Raw genomic sequence first — 17,775 nt, 5'->3', positions numbered from 1 at the left:
ACGGCTGTGTGCCTGTTAGCTTCTCTATGAAGGAGATTGGTGTAGACTATGTAGCACCTGTCAGTTTATTCATGTTAATTAAGTTTCGTTCATAGACATATCTTTGGTAATTTAAAAGACAATGACTTGAATTTAAAATATTTCTTTATAATCATCATCTGCATGTGTGGTTACAATCCCTATAACTCTAATTGTATTTTTGACAAAATTATGCCACTGTTGTCTTTAAAGTTGTTTTGGCAATCTTAGCTTTCTGGATATAACTTTAGTACTCTATAAAAGAGACATAAATTCATTTTACTGTCGAATCGCCGAAAAGTGGTGCGCGCTGTCTTACGGAAACGCTAGTTTTCTGTCCGGTCTGTAATAAAACCATCCATCAAGGGATTTTTATATTACTTGCCACAAATGTTCAGGCAATTGGCCTTCGCAAAACCTAGAACCTAGCTTAAAGATCAATGTCACACTCGGAGGGATTTTTCTGCTCGGTCCATAACTCTGTCATCTTTCAAGCGATTATAGTATTACTTGGCATGACATGTCATGAACAACACTCAGACCCAAAAGGTCAAGGTCACACTCGGAGGTCAAACGTCAGTAGTGTTTATTCATGTCCTGTCTGTAAGGGTCTTCCTCCACCATTAAAGCTGGAAAGTCGCTATATGACCTATCATGTGTCGGTGCGACGTTAAATCCAACCAAGAAAAGTCCTGTCTGTAACTATGTCATCCTTGAAAGGATTCTAACATTACATGGCACAACTGTATCTCATAATGTGATGACTTGCCATGTTCAACACCCGGTCCCTAGTTCAAAGGTCAAGATTACAGTCATAGGTCAGTAGGTTATATCCTGTCCGGCCATCCATCAAAGGATTTTAATTTTACTTGACGCAAATGTTCCCAATAATGAGATAATATGTCATGTGCCTAACACAAAGATCAAGGTCACATTGAAGGTCAAAGTTCAATAAGGTTTTATTCTGTTATGTTATAAAACATTTGACCAAACATTTAACAGGACTTTTTATATCGGTTTCCACTTCCATTGAAATGAAGCAGTATGGAAGGCATGCACATTTTAAAAGTAGTATCTTGTTAGAGAACGTGGTTTGTTCAGTGTAACATTTCAAATTTTATTAAAATATTGCAGTGTCATATATTTTCAGAATTATTCATCGTTATGCCTTCTCATATGACACTAGTACTTGGTTTTCAGAAAGCGGATCGAGAGTGGTTCGGATAAGCTTGAAGCTTACATCTCGTTCGAGCTAAAATCGGATAAGCTTGAAGCTTACATCTCGTTCGAGCTAAAATAAATTAGTAGGCCTATAAGCTAAACTAAGAAATTTACAAACCATATTTGTTTTTAATTTAAGCCTACCAGTCAAGAATTTAGAATGGTTTAAAGTATGTGTGATATAGAAATGATGTCGGTAGTATTATAAACTGCGATTTTCAACGATTTTTATCAAGGCTGCTGTACAAAGGAGTTATCAAGAAGACACTGTCAAGTAGTGAAACTGAAAATGCAATGCACAGCTAAAGAAAAAAGAAAGAAAGTTGTAACTTCAGCGTGAAAAGATAGTAATTACAAATGTATAATCAGACAGAACATGAAATAAGTTACAAAAAGATATGTAACGAGTTGAATTGTCAGACAGTACCTCATTTTTTTCAGTAACACTTTATCAGCGATTGAAAACAAATAATAACAGAAACCAATTATTTTTTTTTTGGATCAAGTTATAAAAGGCTTTATCAATAATCTACATGCTGTGGTGATAAAATGTTTTGAAACCTTTAAGAAACTTGCTAACAAAATTTAAATAAATCTAAGATTTATTAATGTTAAAGACTGAGGTAAATCACAATTATTTAAAGATAAAGTGTATCTTAATTATACCACATACTTGTTTGAAGTTCATAATCGTTTGAATAATGTTGGCCCACAAGAAAGCGGAGTTGGTCATTTGTTGGGCCATCATTGACAGATGAAGAACTCGATTGTTGGCCCTGACGATAACCAACGATAGGAGTAGAACTCCAGTTGTTGGGCCAGCTACCGTAGAACAAAAGTTGCACTTATTTGGTTCTGGGACGATCTGTGTATGAAAAGAATTAGAACCACTGCCTTACCCTTGCATAATCGTAAAAGGCGACTAATAGGGTCTTAACACTTGGTGTTGCTGTAACTCTGTGATTCCAGCAGGTATGCAAATTTTGATTCCATACCTCATGTTTTTATTTCGATCTAAATGAGATATGAAACCAAAATTTGTAGTCCTGTTTGGCGCCACATAACCTATACTGCGTTGGTGCGCCGTAAAACCCAAATAAATAAATTATTAGCAAAATGGCAGTGAACCAACATTTGCATTCTCTGTCGCGAAAACGAGGAGTCCACTGTTGGCCAAACGTTCGGCCTTCATCTTTCTGCTATTTCTGATATCAAGCAATTGTACAGAGAAAGTGTATCGACATAGTACCAGATAACTTGGCGAGAATAACTTTTATTTACATTGTTCTGTATCTTTGAATGTGGTGGGAATAAAAGTAATAACAAGCTCCCTAATTTAGCATTCTTCGGTTGTACTCCATTGTGTGAACTTTTTGTGTTTGTTTTTCTCTGTTTTAGCATGCTTAGATATTGCTCCACCATGTTCTTTTTTGTGATTGTTTTGTGCTGTTTAAGCGTTCCTAAGTGGTGCTCCATTGTGTTCCATTATGTTTTGGTTTTGTCCTGTTTTAGTGTTCCTAGGTGGTGCCCCATTGTGTTCCATTATATGTTTGTTTTGCCCTGTTTTAGCGTTCTTAAGTGGTGCTCCATTGTGTTCCATTATGTTTTGGTTTTGCCTTGTTTCAGCTCATAGGTGGTACTCCATTTATGTTCCTTTATATGTTTGTTTTGTCCTGTTTTAGCGTTCCTACGTGGTGCCCCATTGTTTTCCTTTATTTGTTTGTTCTGCCTTGTTTTAGCGTCCCTAGGTGGTGCTCTATTGTTTTCCTTTATGTGTTTGTTTTGTCTTCTTTTAGCGTACCTAGGTAGTGATCCAATGTGCTCCTTAATGTGTCCATTTTGTCTTGTTTTAGCGTTCCTAGGTGGTACTCTATTGTGCTCCTTTATGAGTTTGTTTTGCCTTGTTTTAGCGTTCCTATGTGTGCTCCATTTTGTTCCTTTACGTATTTGTTTTGCCCTGGTTTAATTTTCTTACGTGGTACTCCATTGTGTTCCTTTTCATGTTTGTTTTGCCCTGTTTTAGCTTTCCTAAATGATGCTCCATTCTGTTCCTTTATGTGTTTGTTTTGCCTTGTTTAAGCGTACCTATGTTGTGCTCCATTGTGTTCCTTTATGTGTTTTGCCCTGTTGTAGAGTTCCTTACTGGTGCACCATTGTCGTCCTTTATGTGTGTGTTTTGCCTTGTTTTAGCATTCCTAGTTGGTGCTTTGATATGTTCCTTTATGTGTTTGATTTGCCCTGCTTTAGCGATCCTGGGTGGTGCTCCATTTTGTTCCTTTATATGTTTGTTTTGTCCTGTTTTAGCGTTCCTACGTGGTGCACCATTGTCTTCCTGTACGTGTATGTTTTGCTCTTTTAAAACGTTCCTGGATGGTGCTCCATTGTGTCCCTTTATGTATTTGTTTTGCCTTGTTTTAATGTATACAAGCAAGGAATATAGTGTCAGGATATATAGTTCTTTGTTAACAAGAGAGCGAACCTGTTAAACTATACACCCGTTACAGCAAAAAATACTTATTGAGTGGACATTTTGAATTGGCTAGTTGTCGAAAATTGACCTGAATTTTATGAAGATACACACTTTGAGTAAGTTTAGTTTAATTCGGAGAAAAACACACTCCATTTAGTTTAGTTTAAACTTATTTGTTTCAGCTCGATTGTTATTGAGCGCTTAAGAATTTTACCCGCCAGACCGCCCTGAAAGGGTGAAACATATTGTGTCCCGTTTTTATTTCAAAATTGACGTGTGGTATAAAAGAATATATTAAGCCTGTGATAAACCCTACAGTATAACACTAATTTCCTTTACGATTCAATGATTTACAATCAAATCCTACATATGAATTGACACCAGCTGAATCATTATATTAACAAACAGAATTTAACATATTATTTTCGTTACTTTTAGAATATTTAGCATATATTTTATAGAAAAGAAGACTGAATCTAAATCTAACCATGTTATGTTATGTTTATATAAAACATACATTTTAACCACAGGAAAACCGATGTGTAGAACTTGAAATATTCAGTTTAACATTGTCTTTAGTTTTAAATGAGGTCCTCCGTGGCCGAATGACCTCAAATCATTTTCCCCTAACCGATGTAGGTTCGAGCGTCGCTCGGGTCGTTGAATTATTCATGTCAAGAACCCATTCAGCTAGCTTACGGAAGGTCTATGGTAGTTTTACTAAAGTGCCCGCCCGTGATGAAATAATGCACCTGGTGTCTTCTTTTACCATTGATAGTCGGAAATCCAGCAAAAACAAAAACGAATAAGATTTTTGTAAGACGCTTTATAAATAATAAAATCTGTAAGAAGATCCTTTGGAAGCAAAGAATGCAAACAAGAAGAATAATAGCACACTCGGTTTGACTGAGTCTGTTCATGAGAGATAATGAAATATGCAACACGTCTCATGCCCCCTAGCACCGGCTTAAGCGGAACTCTATTACACATCTGTTAAATGGACTCCATGATCCCAGAGGACCAGAAAATATAACAACACTGAAGGTTGACAAAGCACAAAGACACAGTTTTGTCATCTACTATGTATACAGCTTTGACTGTATCACAGTATACGTCTCAGTTTTCAGAAACTACATATAAACGTAACTGGAAAGTCTAAAGCAGATATTCATCTGAATCAAATGGTGTGGTAATAAAAACTCAATAGCGTATATAATCTCAGACTATTTTCTTCTCAAAAAGGTACGAATCTCTGGTCGTCTGTTTGGAGCTTTTTGGTCTTTCTTCTCTAGCTCTGCTGAAAATAGAAAAATTAGCATCTGTTTAAAAGGTTTGGTAACTATCAAGTATTTTCGAACTGTGTAACATTAACTTGTTGTCAGATAATCAGCTGAGAGACACAATAGCCTCAATGATACAGGTGCGTGTACTTCACATTTCGGTCAATATTTTCTATTTGCCTGATTGTGAAAACAAACAAGACTATTACATACTAATAGAAAATTGCGTCCCTTGACTACAGAACTGAAATTTTATTGATACCTAACTTATAAGTAACAGATAATAATCGGAGGTACGTTCTTTGCATCTCAGAAGTAACCATGCATTTACGTACGGCATTTGGTATCATTCTGTTCACATGCAGCAGTTACATTCAGGACGGTTTACTGTGTAAGAACGATACAATTTTCCCTTTTATAAAATGGACTGCTCGTGTTTAAGTTGTTTTTTTTTTGTACAGAACTTCAATCCTTTTTCGGCGACGCCGTCTAAATTCGTTTTCGTTACCTATGCCACGTGACTTCAGTTTGCAAATCAAACTACTTGATAACGCATTATAGATAATTTATCAAAGTGGAAGATTTATGCAACACTCTGCCTGATTGGACGAGAGTGTCAATTTCTTTCACTCTGTTGAATGTGCTACGCTGAGTGAAATGTAGACAAAGCGTTTATCCTAAACGACGCTGTTCACAGTTTTAAAGCTAACTTTGGCTCAGTATATTTAGCAAGAATATTGATATATCTCAAAATGATAAGTAAGTTTAATAAATATGATAAAAACCTGTTTAAAGACCAACATATATCAAATTAAAGAAAGAGCTGAATACGGTCTGCGTATCACATGAATAAGGGTGTAATAAGAGTCTTTTATGTAGAGAAGTGCACTTTAAAAGATTTTCCTTGTTACAAATGTAGTCTGTATATGAAAATGTTTCTTGCTTTTGTGACTTATTCAGATTGCATATTAAAATGAGTACTTGTTTGCTTTGATACCGGTATATTTGTTATATATTATTTAACTGATTTATTATACACGAATATTTCTCTTAAGTATGGTATGCAAATATTGAACTCAGTTGAAATCTGTTTTATTATATATATGCTATATAATGACTGAATCTCATTTCACTGAAATGAAGGTACGCTGCATACAGTTTATCTATATGATATGACTACGATCAAACTTTGCTTATGAAACAGAAATATTGAAATAATTGCAATTGTATGTTTTGCTTGACCTTCACTTTTTTATAGGTGTGACGTCATTGTCCAAAGATTCATGAATAGCGAATATGCTATTTGTTAAAGCGGGATCAGTTGGCCTATTTTAGAAATAAATAAAAATAATAAATAAAAATAATCCTTTAATTGATTTTTCTCATGTATTCTAATCAAACTTGATTTGTAGCATCTTTATTAGGCCCGCAGCCAACTTTGTTCAGCTGGGACATTTGACCCCTTTTAAGGTCTGCTAGAGCTAAAACTAGAAATGCCTTTATACAGCGTCTCATGAACAGCTTGGTGGATCTTTGTCATACTTGGTCTGGAGCATCATTATAAGGTCCTCTTCCAAATTTATTTATATAGGAACTTGGGCCCTATTAGGGACCACTATGGCTAAAAGTAGATATGCCTTTCTTCGCATTAACCACTAAAATGTAATGGATTTTTATCAAATTCGATGTGTAACAATATCGTAAGGTCTCCTGCTATTTTGTTACAAATTGGGATAGGGACCAATTTAGCTAAAAATATAAACACGTTTAATGACCTCTTCTCATGAACCGCTTCATGAATCTTCATCAAACTACTGTTGTAATTATTCGTCTAAGGATAAACGAAACAAAATTGCAACCCTACGAAACACCTTTGTGAAAAAATTAAAAGAGAACCATTTAAATTGTTAAAGTGCGGTGTTTAGTTTTGCAATTTGAAAAATGTTAGATGAAAGATGAATGTTAGATGAAAAATTCATAAACTTCTTTCCTTATTACAATTCGCCGACTATCATTTTTAAAGATATTTCTTGTTGGTATAGTTTTCTTTTTAAATGCAGAAGTATTTTTTGCAAATTTAATAGTCCTACTTTCACTTTTATCAGTAATATAATACCATTAAAATGTACAATGTATATATATATAGCACTGTATTTATGTTTTTATCAAGCCACCAGGGAATACATAAAATGTTTGCTGTCTATCAAATGGCCTAAACTAGTAAACAGAGCAATTATATACAACTGAACTCGTTATCTTGAATTCCACCAGATCAAACGTTTTACTTCGAGATAACCGAAATTCAACTTAAAATGATAGTGTGTGTACGTCTTTTCGGCACTTTACTTGAAAATGTCTTCGAGATAACCGAAATTCAACTTAAAATGATAGTGTGTGTACGTCTTTTCGGCACTTTACTTGAAAATGTCTTCGAGATAACCGAAATTCAACTTAAAATGATAGTGTGTGTACGTCTTTTCGGCATTTTACTTGAAAATGTCTTCGAGATAACCGAAATTCAACTTAAAATGATAGTGTGTGTACGTCTTTTCGGCACTTTACTTGAAAATGTCTTCGAGACAGCCGGTATTTTTTAATATAAGCGAGTTTGAGGTATTGACTGTATATTCAAACTTAATCCATTACCCAGATATACTATCTAACCTATTCTAAACAATTTTATTTTAGAGTTATTAGAAACATCTTCTAAAACTAATACAAAAGTATATTTTGATAGGCATTTTTATCTTTGTAAAATACCAATTTAAGAGAATTATTACCACTGCTGCCTGGTGTTTGAAGTACATGTGTATTGCCTGACATTCTTCTAGCTTGAACCAAGAGGATAATGATCAGAATCAGTAAAGCGACAAAGCTTCCGCCTGTTACTGCATTCCATAAATGCGGGGAAACGGGTTCGTCTGCCTTTTCTTTCGGATAGCCAGAGATAAACTGCTGATATATCAGACTGTCTGATTCAGCTTTCAATGATACTTCTGTAGTTTCAATGTAAAATTCCTCACTGTCAACGATGTTTTGAAGGAAAATAACTATTTCTCTGAGTTCCGCGTTGTTCTCTCTGAGGACAATATCAAATCCTAACTCAAATTTGCCGTCTTCTGAAAAAGGATATGGTTTCAATCTTTAGTAACTTTGTTACATTTAGTCGTTGATATAAAAGACAGTAATTGCTTAGTGTCAATACAATTGTGTGTTTGTCAACGTATATACGCTATGTGAGATTGTCATTGTAAATTTTATTGCTATAGTAAGCGCTGGATTTGTATTTAAAGAATCCTATTCTACCCATGTACCCGGAAAAGACGTGTTATGCTGGTTGCTAACGTATTTAGTTGTGGCGAAAATGACAAGTGACAAGAGGTACGTTGTTTTGAGTCTGTTTTATTCGTTTCGTAGCTACACGATTAAAACGATGAAGAGGTATGTATGCATTGGTCCTTCCTCTACACCGAGATGTAATTTTTTCCTTTAATACAAGTTGGATCAGATTTAAAACTTGAAAAACGTGTCCAAAAATCAACAGTTCAATCAGTTTAAAATAATTGAAAATACAGACCGTAGCGAAAACTCAGATTTTGTGAATAAGTAGTGGAACAATATTAGAATATTTACTCGCAAAGATGTATGCGCTGGCCTCCAAAATGACAGGGTTTTTTACACTTGGTGGCACAAAATGGATACTGCACTAGTAATATGGTGGCTACTGTCCATGTTGTCTTGTTTATTAATGTTTTTTCAACTGAAACTTCCTTTTCAAGACCAAAACATTTAAAGTATAACTTTTATCTACATGTTAGATTCTTACAAATGTGTATTTAGCTGTAACTCATCTGATCTCCTGATATCAATAACTGTAATTTATTTTCCCACTACCTCGGGGGTAATTCTGATCCGATCTTTATAGGGAGTCAGTGGCGCAGTGGTTGGCAGGTTGGACTACAACGACTGCGGTCCGGGTTCGATTCCCGGTCGCAGCTGATATCCCTACTAGTGTTCAGTACTGAGTGAAATGCTTAAATTGGTACTGTTTCCAGCAGTATCGGCCTAGACTGGATGCTGGGGAGGTAAATATGACACCTGCCGTGGGCTCGGCTGGAAATAAGTTTTCCATCCATTCCATGTGGGGACTTTCGTCGACTATACCCACGTTAAACAAGAAACTTTAACTTTAATTTTGGTACGGACGTACGTGCGTCTTGAATTTTCAAAACACACACCAGCCGTATATTTTGACTTGCGAAAACATACAGGCTAGTCATGTAACGTCTCATGTTATCTCCCTTTGTATGGAATCTGCCATTTGCAGTGACTCTACTGGCATCAGAGTACTAGTAGTACCCGTACAAAAATCGAAGTTATTTCAAAATTATTCTTCAACAAGGAAATTTTCTGGAGGAAAGATCAGCATACATCGAAATTCAGCTTAGTCTCACATTTTCTTCGAAATCCCCATGTGTTTTAAATATAGTACACGTGACATCTGCTGTGAGGCACAGAAGGGCCCAGTGTGTGATTTGCACTATGTATTTTCCCAGAGAGAAGCAGTACCCGTACAAATCTTTAACCCTATATAATTACACTTAATAATGATTGACACAGGTGTCATTTGTATTTCACTCGCAACAGAAACTGATTTAGAACGGTATATTGGAGAGAATTGGCCATTCAGAGCACGCGTTAATTAAGAACTCCGCCATCCGTGTAATTTTATTCTTGTTTATATGATAAACATGTTTTAAAATATATGACAGTTTCTAGTAATTTTGTTCACTTTCTTTTACGTCGTCGGCTATCCGAGTTGGGGGATGTTATATTAGACAGCGATGTAAGGATCTTGTTTTGAAAATTGCATACGCATGCGCAAACGGACAGGAACCCCGCATGTTTACAAGGTCACGTTTTGATAGCATACAAGCAAAATGACCTGAAATGATTTTTTTTTAATTCACCTACAATGAAATCTCCGTAAGGAAGTTGCCCAGATAAAATTTCTGTTTGTTCGGACACCAAAGACACAGAAATATAATAAAAACTCAGCAGTTATCCGAACATTACGAAAACTGCTATTGTACGGGAATTGCTCGCAAGACAGTGAGCACAATTTTATGTAAGTGCAATTATACTATTTTATACCTGCATTCTTCTTGATGAAATATGTCTTAAATGTTGTATAAATATGTTTATTTAGCTATGTGACTGAGTGTCTGTAATTAGATTGTATGTTAACGTTTGAGATGTTACACAGACTGGTAATTATAGTATATTTAGACAGAATGCTTCGAAAACGGCATGGCCTTCTCTTTTATTTTGGGGGTCGGGGGTCCTAAAAGGAAGATTTTTGCGTCGTATTTTTATGTCCCCGGTAGGGAGGCATATAGTGATTGCACTGTCCTCCATTATTCCGTTCGTTTGTCCATTGCAAACTTGTTCGCTCAATAACTTCTGAATGGATTGAATTTGATACCAAAACTTGGCAGCCTGGAGAGGGCTGTAACTTATGTTGAAATAAATTATAGCCCGAGCACTTTTTACTTACTTTATGTATTTGATTGTACTTGTATATTTTGAAAAAAAAATAAGATGCGATAAAATATTATTATATACATGTATAAGCTTAGGAGTATATGGTCGATTTCAGCCCAGAAAATATAAAATTAAACAATCCTAAGCCTATATTTGTCTCTGTAAAATAATAATAAAACATGCATCACGAGCAGTATCCAATTCATTTTATGTCAGACATGTGCAGTATGCACCATATTACTGGTGTAGTATCCATTTTGTGCCAGCAAGTGCAGAAAACATGTCATTTTGGAGAAGGTACTAAGGCTAGTGCATATATCTTTGCGAGTAAATATTCTAATATTATTTCACTATATATTCACGAATTCTGAGTTTTCTCTAAGGTATGTAAATATTTTTAATTATTTCAAATTGATTGAACTGTTGATTTTTGGACACGTTTCTCAAGTTTTAAATCTGATCCGACTTTTGTGATAGGAAAAAATTACATTCTCGTTTTATCTTAAACATATCGATTCTCTTTAGCTCACAAATCTTAGATTCTCTTATCTTATAAATTTCTCTATATCATATAGAGTTCTCTATATCTTATAGATTTCTCTATATCTTTCAGATTTATCTATATCTTTCAGATTTCTCTGTATCTTATAGATTTCTCTATATCATATAGATTTCTCTATATCTTATAGATTTCTCTATATCTTTCAGATTTCTCTATATTATATAGATTACTCTATATCTTATAAATTTCTTATGTCATATATCATATATATAGTTCTTTATATCTCACAATTATAACAATCTCGCGTTCTGTTAAACTCAAAGACTGGCATTCGTTCTTACTATGTAAGAGAATGAACTTGTTTACTAGGCAAACATCTTTCATGCAACCGACACAGTTATGTCTGCACATTCCTGTAAGATTGCTTTACAATTATTACACTTAGGCTATTCTCAATCATGTAATGTAAATCCTATGCCCTATGTTTACATTAAATGTTTCATTCGTTCTAGCTATACAACATCCGCTGTGCTACACTAACAATTAAATCTTCTTTGATATATTGCACTACAGTGCGGCTGCACTCAGTTTCATGATATATCAAGAAACATGTCCATTCAAAACATAACATTACCTGATGTAACCATATTAACTTTTTTCAACATATCCTGTGAGCAATACAGCTGATCTGCTATTTGTTGTCTCATCACATCTTTAAACTCATCCGTAATATCGACAAATTCTGCTTCGCTGGACATCAAAATACTGACACGAACTATTTCTGTATCGGGCGCGAATTTCTGAACCAATGCATGTTCTCCTGAAAAAAAAATCAGATTTTTTATGAAGTGAAAGTTTGTAAAATTGACTTCGGAGAAAGTGCCAGTACATGCCCAGTAATCTCCAGAATCACAACCAGTCGGTTATTCTGTTGTGGTTTAGTGGATTCAGTGTTGTTATATTTTCTGGTCCTTTTGGGATCACCCATGGAGTCCATTCAACATATGTGTTCCGCTTAAGCCGCTTATGCTTCCAAAGGATCTGTTTACAGATTTTATTATATGTTACATAAACTGTACAAAATGCATCTAAATGTATGCGCTTTCCCGCGCGCGTGCGTGCGTGTGTGTGTGATTGTTCTGTCAACTTCGGGTTTATTATGGGAACAGTCCGCACCGGAAGTACTTTTTTTCACACCATTGACCTTAGAGTGTGTAGTCAAAGTAAATATCTGGTATAATGGACAGAAACTGAAATCCACATTCTTGGATATTTCCTTGCTCATGTGTTTCTCGAAACAAATGTATCAAGCTGCATTGAAAAGAATTGGACAGAAAACATAATATATCTTATAACTTATGAAAATGTAATACTTAACCTAGACACTGAATTTTCGGAAGACACAAAGATATGTTCGGCAATATGCACCATGTCTGGAAAAAGTAATATATAACTTACATATAGATCCTAAATAACAAGGTTATATTTATATACACGTAAATTAAATCAAGTTTGATAAAGATTCTGATATATTGAATATAGATATACAGTATAGAAAGTAAAGGAACGTTCTTTAATGACAATTCTATCATGGTTTGGTTTGACTGTCAGTTAAACAAAGAATTGTCTATTCTGCGATAAACAATGGTTGATGCGCAGACCGGTACTAGAGCATTATGACGCCAATTACGATGTCAAGTTGCTGCATGACGTCCGGTTCATTCGAACTCGAATAAATAAAGCCCAGCATAATTTTACAAATGAACAAGAAAGAAGAAAACAATCAAGGTCTTCATTTGGTTTGTCGTCAAACTCCAGACGATGCATCGTTTGAATACTTTGATATTTAACCACTCGTTCTCGTGGTTCAATTCCAGCGCATCTCAATTCTGAACTGTGATAAAATAGGCAACACAAAAACATGCATTTTTTCATGGAAGTCGAAGATGTATTTATCATTCCTTGGTAACGTTTTAGAATCGAAATAATATATCTCATTAAGTGATTTGCTCTTGAGCAAAACCATAGTTTGACGTTCATATGCGACCTCGTGATATGATTCCTTCGCATCTGAACTCAAAACAATGATTTTATTCGACGAGAAATCACAAAATGAGATATATTACTTCTTAAAGAAATGTATCTATAATCTTTGTGTGGGCATTCAAACATTGAAATATTGTAAGAATGACTTTATGTATCTCTTGCTTTTAAGTAGAAAACAGTAATTGCATCACATCATACGTTTCTGAGACGAGAAAAGTAATATTTCTAAATAATTGTTTAAAACAGTGAGATTAGCCCTTACTCTGCTTTTCTGTAATGAACATGTCAATCTTTCCATTTGGACGGCACCATTAATAATTGTTAAATGGGGTGCTTACAAAAAAAAATACTGTCTGAATGGCGAATATTGCAGATCATTATCAGACTGTACGGATGTGCTGGCTGATCATGATCTACACTGGTCGCAAAGGCAGAATCAATCGTGTCCAACATTATTAGGGTTAACTTTTCGAATCATTGTTGTTCAACTTTTCTTTAGGTTCAGATTACATAATTTTTAATTGTATAATGATTCATCAATGCTCTCTTACTTTTATGACATCATACTACGTTTTATAATTGCATCTACCCTGAATCTTTTCCTAAGATATATTTCTTATTTTAGAATATTATACATTGTGTGTTCACAAAACAGGCACAAGAGGTGGTTTATGTAATTACATAAACATGCTAATTGCCTGAGGAAATATGCTATTTCCCATGTACATAATTTAACACGTTAAAACTTATTATTACCTACTCATTTCTATTCCTCGTTAAGTTACGCTGGTACCGGAAACGTCAATATTTTCCATACACTGACGCCTGAATTTCATATCGGATGCGTGACGTAATTCAATTTGTGTTGTTGCAATTATTTTTTCTGTTTAGTTCAGTATTGTCAATCCTATTCAGGCTATTGAACATATTTATGATATTTTCATAATATTTACACGTGTAGATGCGTATGTAATAAAAAGGTTATTATCTTTGCATCGGGAAATATGCACTCGTTCTTCGGCGGAAGAATATTGCGCTCCTAAAGTCGCGCAATATTTCCATTGAAGAACTCGTGCATATTTCCCGATACAAAGCTAATAACCTATCCTTATTAACCTTTAGCCTGCTAGCGGCCAGTGATTCTGCCTTTGCAACCAGTGCAGATTAAGATCAGCCTGCACATCCTGCTCTGTTCGCTATTCAGTCAGTAAATTTTCATTGAACAACCCTTCGAATAATAAATAGTACTGTCCAAATTGAATGATGGATATAAATACAGCAAGGTAAGAGTTAGATCTTTATTGCATTTGAACGATTCCTTTCAACATACATGCGGAAAACAACAATACCTCTGAGCTGGAACACCCAAAGCAGTCGTTATCAACAAATCTAGGGATTGGTTTGTCTGAAAAGAAATTTACATTGGTTCCATCAGTTTATATTGTTGAGCTTGATGATATTTCTGTTTTGCAATTTAATATTTTAGCAATAACTTGTAAAAAAGTACTCCATACATTACAGAAGACTTTCCCCTCATAACAGAACGTAGCATAGTAAGGGACAACATTAAGAGCAATTCAAGTTCGTTCATTTGAGGGAAAAAAATACTATTTGTTTTTATCACATAAAAACCACAAAAAAAAACACAATTTTTATTGCCTTTCATCAAATTATGTAATAAGATATCTATAAACAATAATTTTATGTATTCAAACACATAAACTAGGAACATACCGATTATTGTGATATTTGAAACTAAATGTATGAATGATGAATGGACTTTATTTAGAATTTGACACGATGACAATAACATGCTTTCTATACAAATATAGCTTTCAACGATTCCAAGCATTGCTTGTTATGGATTTATTTTTGTATTGAATTGATTCACGTAACAGAACTGTTTACAACATGAACGTCAGCATCACAATACTAGCCAATCAACAGAACAGTCATTTCTTGAGCAAAGTTGTTCCTAACCGAGAAATTTTTCCATGTGTGTCTATTCGTCTACAGTATAACTCCATAAGCAGTTCTCATGGAAACTGAGGGCGGAGACCACTCGTGTCTTGCCTAATATAGAGCGCAGTCAGTATAACAGTGTAACAAAAAAGATGCATTCACGTATGAAATAATCAAAAAATAGCCTGGCACACATGTCCTACTTTTGATCAAAGCAATTGAGGTGAAAGTCCTATAGATCATGGTCTTGCATATCTCGGACTGTGCTTGAAAAAAAAGGTTGTATTTTATCAGGACAATGAATGGAGAAAAAATGAAAACAAAATATACTCAATGACTGATCTAAAATTATTTTGTGCAGTTAAAATGTAAGGGTCAGCATAAAGAAATCGAAGTTTAAAATGTTGATAAACGTTTGCAATGATCTTGCCTGAAGTCTTTCATACTCGTCAACACCTGAATGAAATCATGATCTTGCGAGTCGTCTTCTTACCGTCACTTTGTATAGGTACAAGGAATTTCATATAAGTTTCAGGTTAAAGGTCATTGACAAAATTATTTAAAATAAACTTTAATTCCATGAAACAGTTCTGTACTCATATAGTTTTGCTGATTATATAAAGCTTTTACCTTTAATATCTAATATCTTAAGTCATATTTCTTAAGAAAGTATATCATTATTAAATATAGGTCAAGTGACAGAATTGTTAGTTAAATAATATATCTTTGTTAAATATAGGTCAAGTGACTGAACTGCTTGTTAAATATAGGTCAAGTCACAGAATTGTTAGTTAAATAAATGAGATAACTCATCATAATATTTGAAAATATTTTAGTTCCTCAGTAAAACGATAAATTCCAGGTTTCAGGACGAAACTCTTCTAAATAAGGATATATTTATTTCCTGTATTACATACAAAACAACAGGTATCAGGTTAATTCTGGGCGTGACTTACTAATACGCTTTGATAATGTGGTAGACTTACAAAGTCTGTTGAGATCAAGTTATCTGGAATAGTTTATTGTTTCTGCATACTGACACTGATATTTTCTAACAAAACTATTTTCTCTCTAGGCTCGTACACAAGGTCAAGTGTACCTGGCTGATGACTCCTCTAAGACGTGTAGGCTCAGAGTCAGAGGTTAGAGATATTGTATATTGTTTACAAAAAGTGCTATCAAAGAGCATTGATTTTATGGCCAAGTGCTTTACATTTATTACTCTAACGACTGATGCCAGTCTAATAATGTGGCAGTTGAGTCCAATAAGTCCAGGGGTGTTCAAAAATAATCCGTCACAGGTCTGTTGTAAAGCAATTATTGGATTTACCTGTATTGGAAAATAAACAGTGTCGATTGTATTGAGGTCAACTGCCACATTATCAAAGTGTATTAGTACATTTGGGTACAATATTCATGTAACTAAATATTTTTGGTATGTTTTTCGATTACGGAATACTAGTGCTGTGTTGTAAATTGAATTAAATTTTATCATCACCTGACCATTGAAAAAATATGTCTTATACTGATAGTATTTAACAAAACATGTAATCATACTTGTCAAAACTTTTTTTGTTTTCAGTACTTTTATCAGAGTTATATTAATACCCAATTCAAATGAATATCGGCTTTCTATAAGTGCAAGTCATTACAATAGTTTTATTGTTCCTTCTCTTGAGAAGGAACATTTTAATTCGGTAAGTCACACTTGACTGAGCTACTGATATCGAAAGCTGTTGTCATTACAAGCTGGCCAGTCAAACTCCGTGACCTTAGAAATAATCTCTGACGTTAAAACTATTTTTTCCTAATTGAGGCGACTCTCTGACTGAACGCGTCCGTGGATTACATATTACTATACCCGAGAATAGTTGATTGATTCTTTTATTTCCTCCATTCTCGAAGAACATAACATATGTACAAACAGATAGACATATATCAGCAAAAATGTAAACAACTAAATATTATCGTTACTTTCAAATGCATGAATAATATGCGAAAACAAACCCCATTGCGACCCTGTAATTATGCGCATCGAATTGTAATGATTGAGGTTGAACACCACTAAATCCAGCTGTTCTTTATTTCATATAAAATCCACTTACTTCATAACGGTTTTTCGACATTTTCTAGCATATCAGGTTTTCAGAGACTTATATTCCCATAAAGAACTAGATCGCTACTTTACAAAAAGAAAAAGAAAAGGGTATGTTAACTTTTATATAAGAAAACTACAGTTAGTTAAATACAACCGGCTGAATTTACTACTTTTCGCTTCTTTCAATTTCTCTTTTCGAGACATAAAATTCTTATGCCGCCATTTTTACCTTGCATGCGATAGGAACATGCCGATTTCAATAGAATGCAAAGTGATACTGAAACGCGGTAGGGTAAAAGTAAGCACGTTGCTATCGAGAAAATGCACTAGGAAAGGAAAAATGATTAGTACTATTTATATTTGGACTACTTGTGACAGACCAGCGGAGGCTTACATTCTATTTGGTAGTGATCAGCCTTGACCGGGTCAATGTCTTATTGTCGTATTTACTCAACTGAAAGTGGTAACAGATTTAATTTGTTGATGGATTTAACAATTTATGTTAAACAATAACTAGCGTAAATACCTACTTGACATTTTTGGCAGTATAAAACAGATATTGCAACCAAAATTTTACAAGATGATCATTATATATTTATATAGATGTGCCCTAGAAGGAACTTTTGCTATGCTT

General features: G+C 34.4%; 2 protein-coding genes across 2 annotated transcripts in view; both read right to left on the bottom strand.

The window, feature by feature from the left end:
* Positions 1-17,775, bottom strand: part of LOC123540439 (phosducin-like protein 3) — a 478,889-nt gene that overhangs the window by 49,000 nt on the left and 412,114 nt on the right. The window lies entirely within an intron of this gene.
* Positions 4,502-17,775, bottom strand: part of LOC123541127 (uncharacterized) — a 38,344-nt gene continuing 25,070 nt past the window's right edge. Inside the window, exons 11-15 of the mRNA XM_053526204.1 lie at positions 14,431-14,486; positions 12,414-12,468; positions 11,670-11,855; positions 7,770-8,108; positions 4,502-5,006 (exon numbers count right to left, since the gene is read on the bottom strand). Coding sequence (XP_053382179.1) covers positions 4,933-5,006; positions 7,770-8,108; positions 11,670-11,855; positions 12,414-12,468; positions 14,431-14,486 — 710 coding nt within the window. The 3' untranslated portion in view covers positions 4,502-4,932. The remainder of the gene's footprint in view (positions 5,007-7,769; positions 8,109-11,669; positions 11,856-12,413; positions 12,469-14,430; positions 14,487-17,775) is intronic.

This window comes from Mercenaria mercenaria, chromosome 16, assembly GCF_021730395.1.
Source record: "Mercenaria mercenaria strain notata chromosome 16, MADL_Memer_1, whole genome shotgun sequence".
NCBI lineage: Eukaryota > Metazoa > Mollusca > Bivalvia > Venerida > Veneridae > Mercenaria > Mercenaria mercenaria.
The sequence above is the reverse complement of the archived record's forward strand: the minus strand, read 5'-3'. Positions and strand labels throughout refer to the sequence as shown.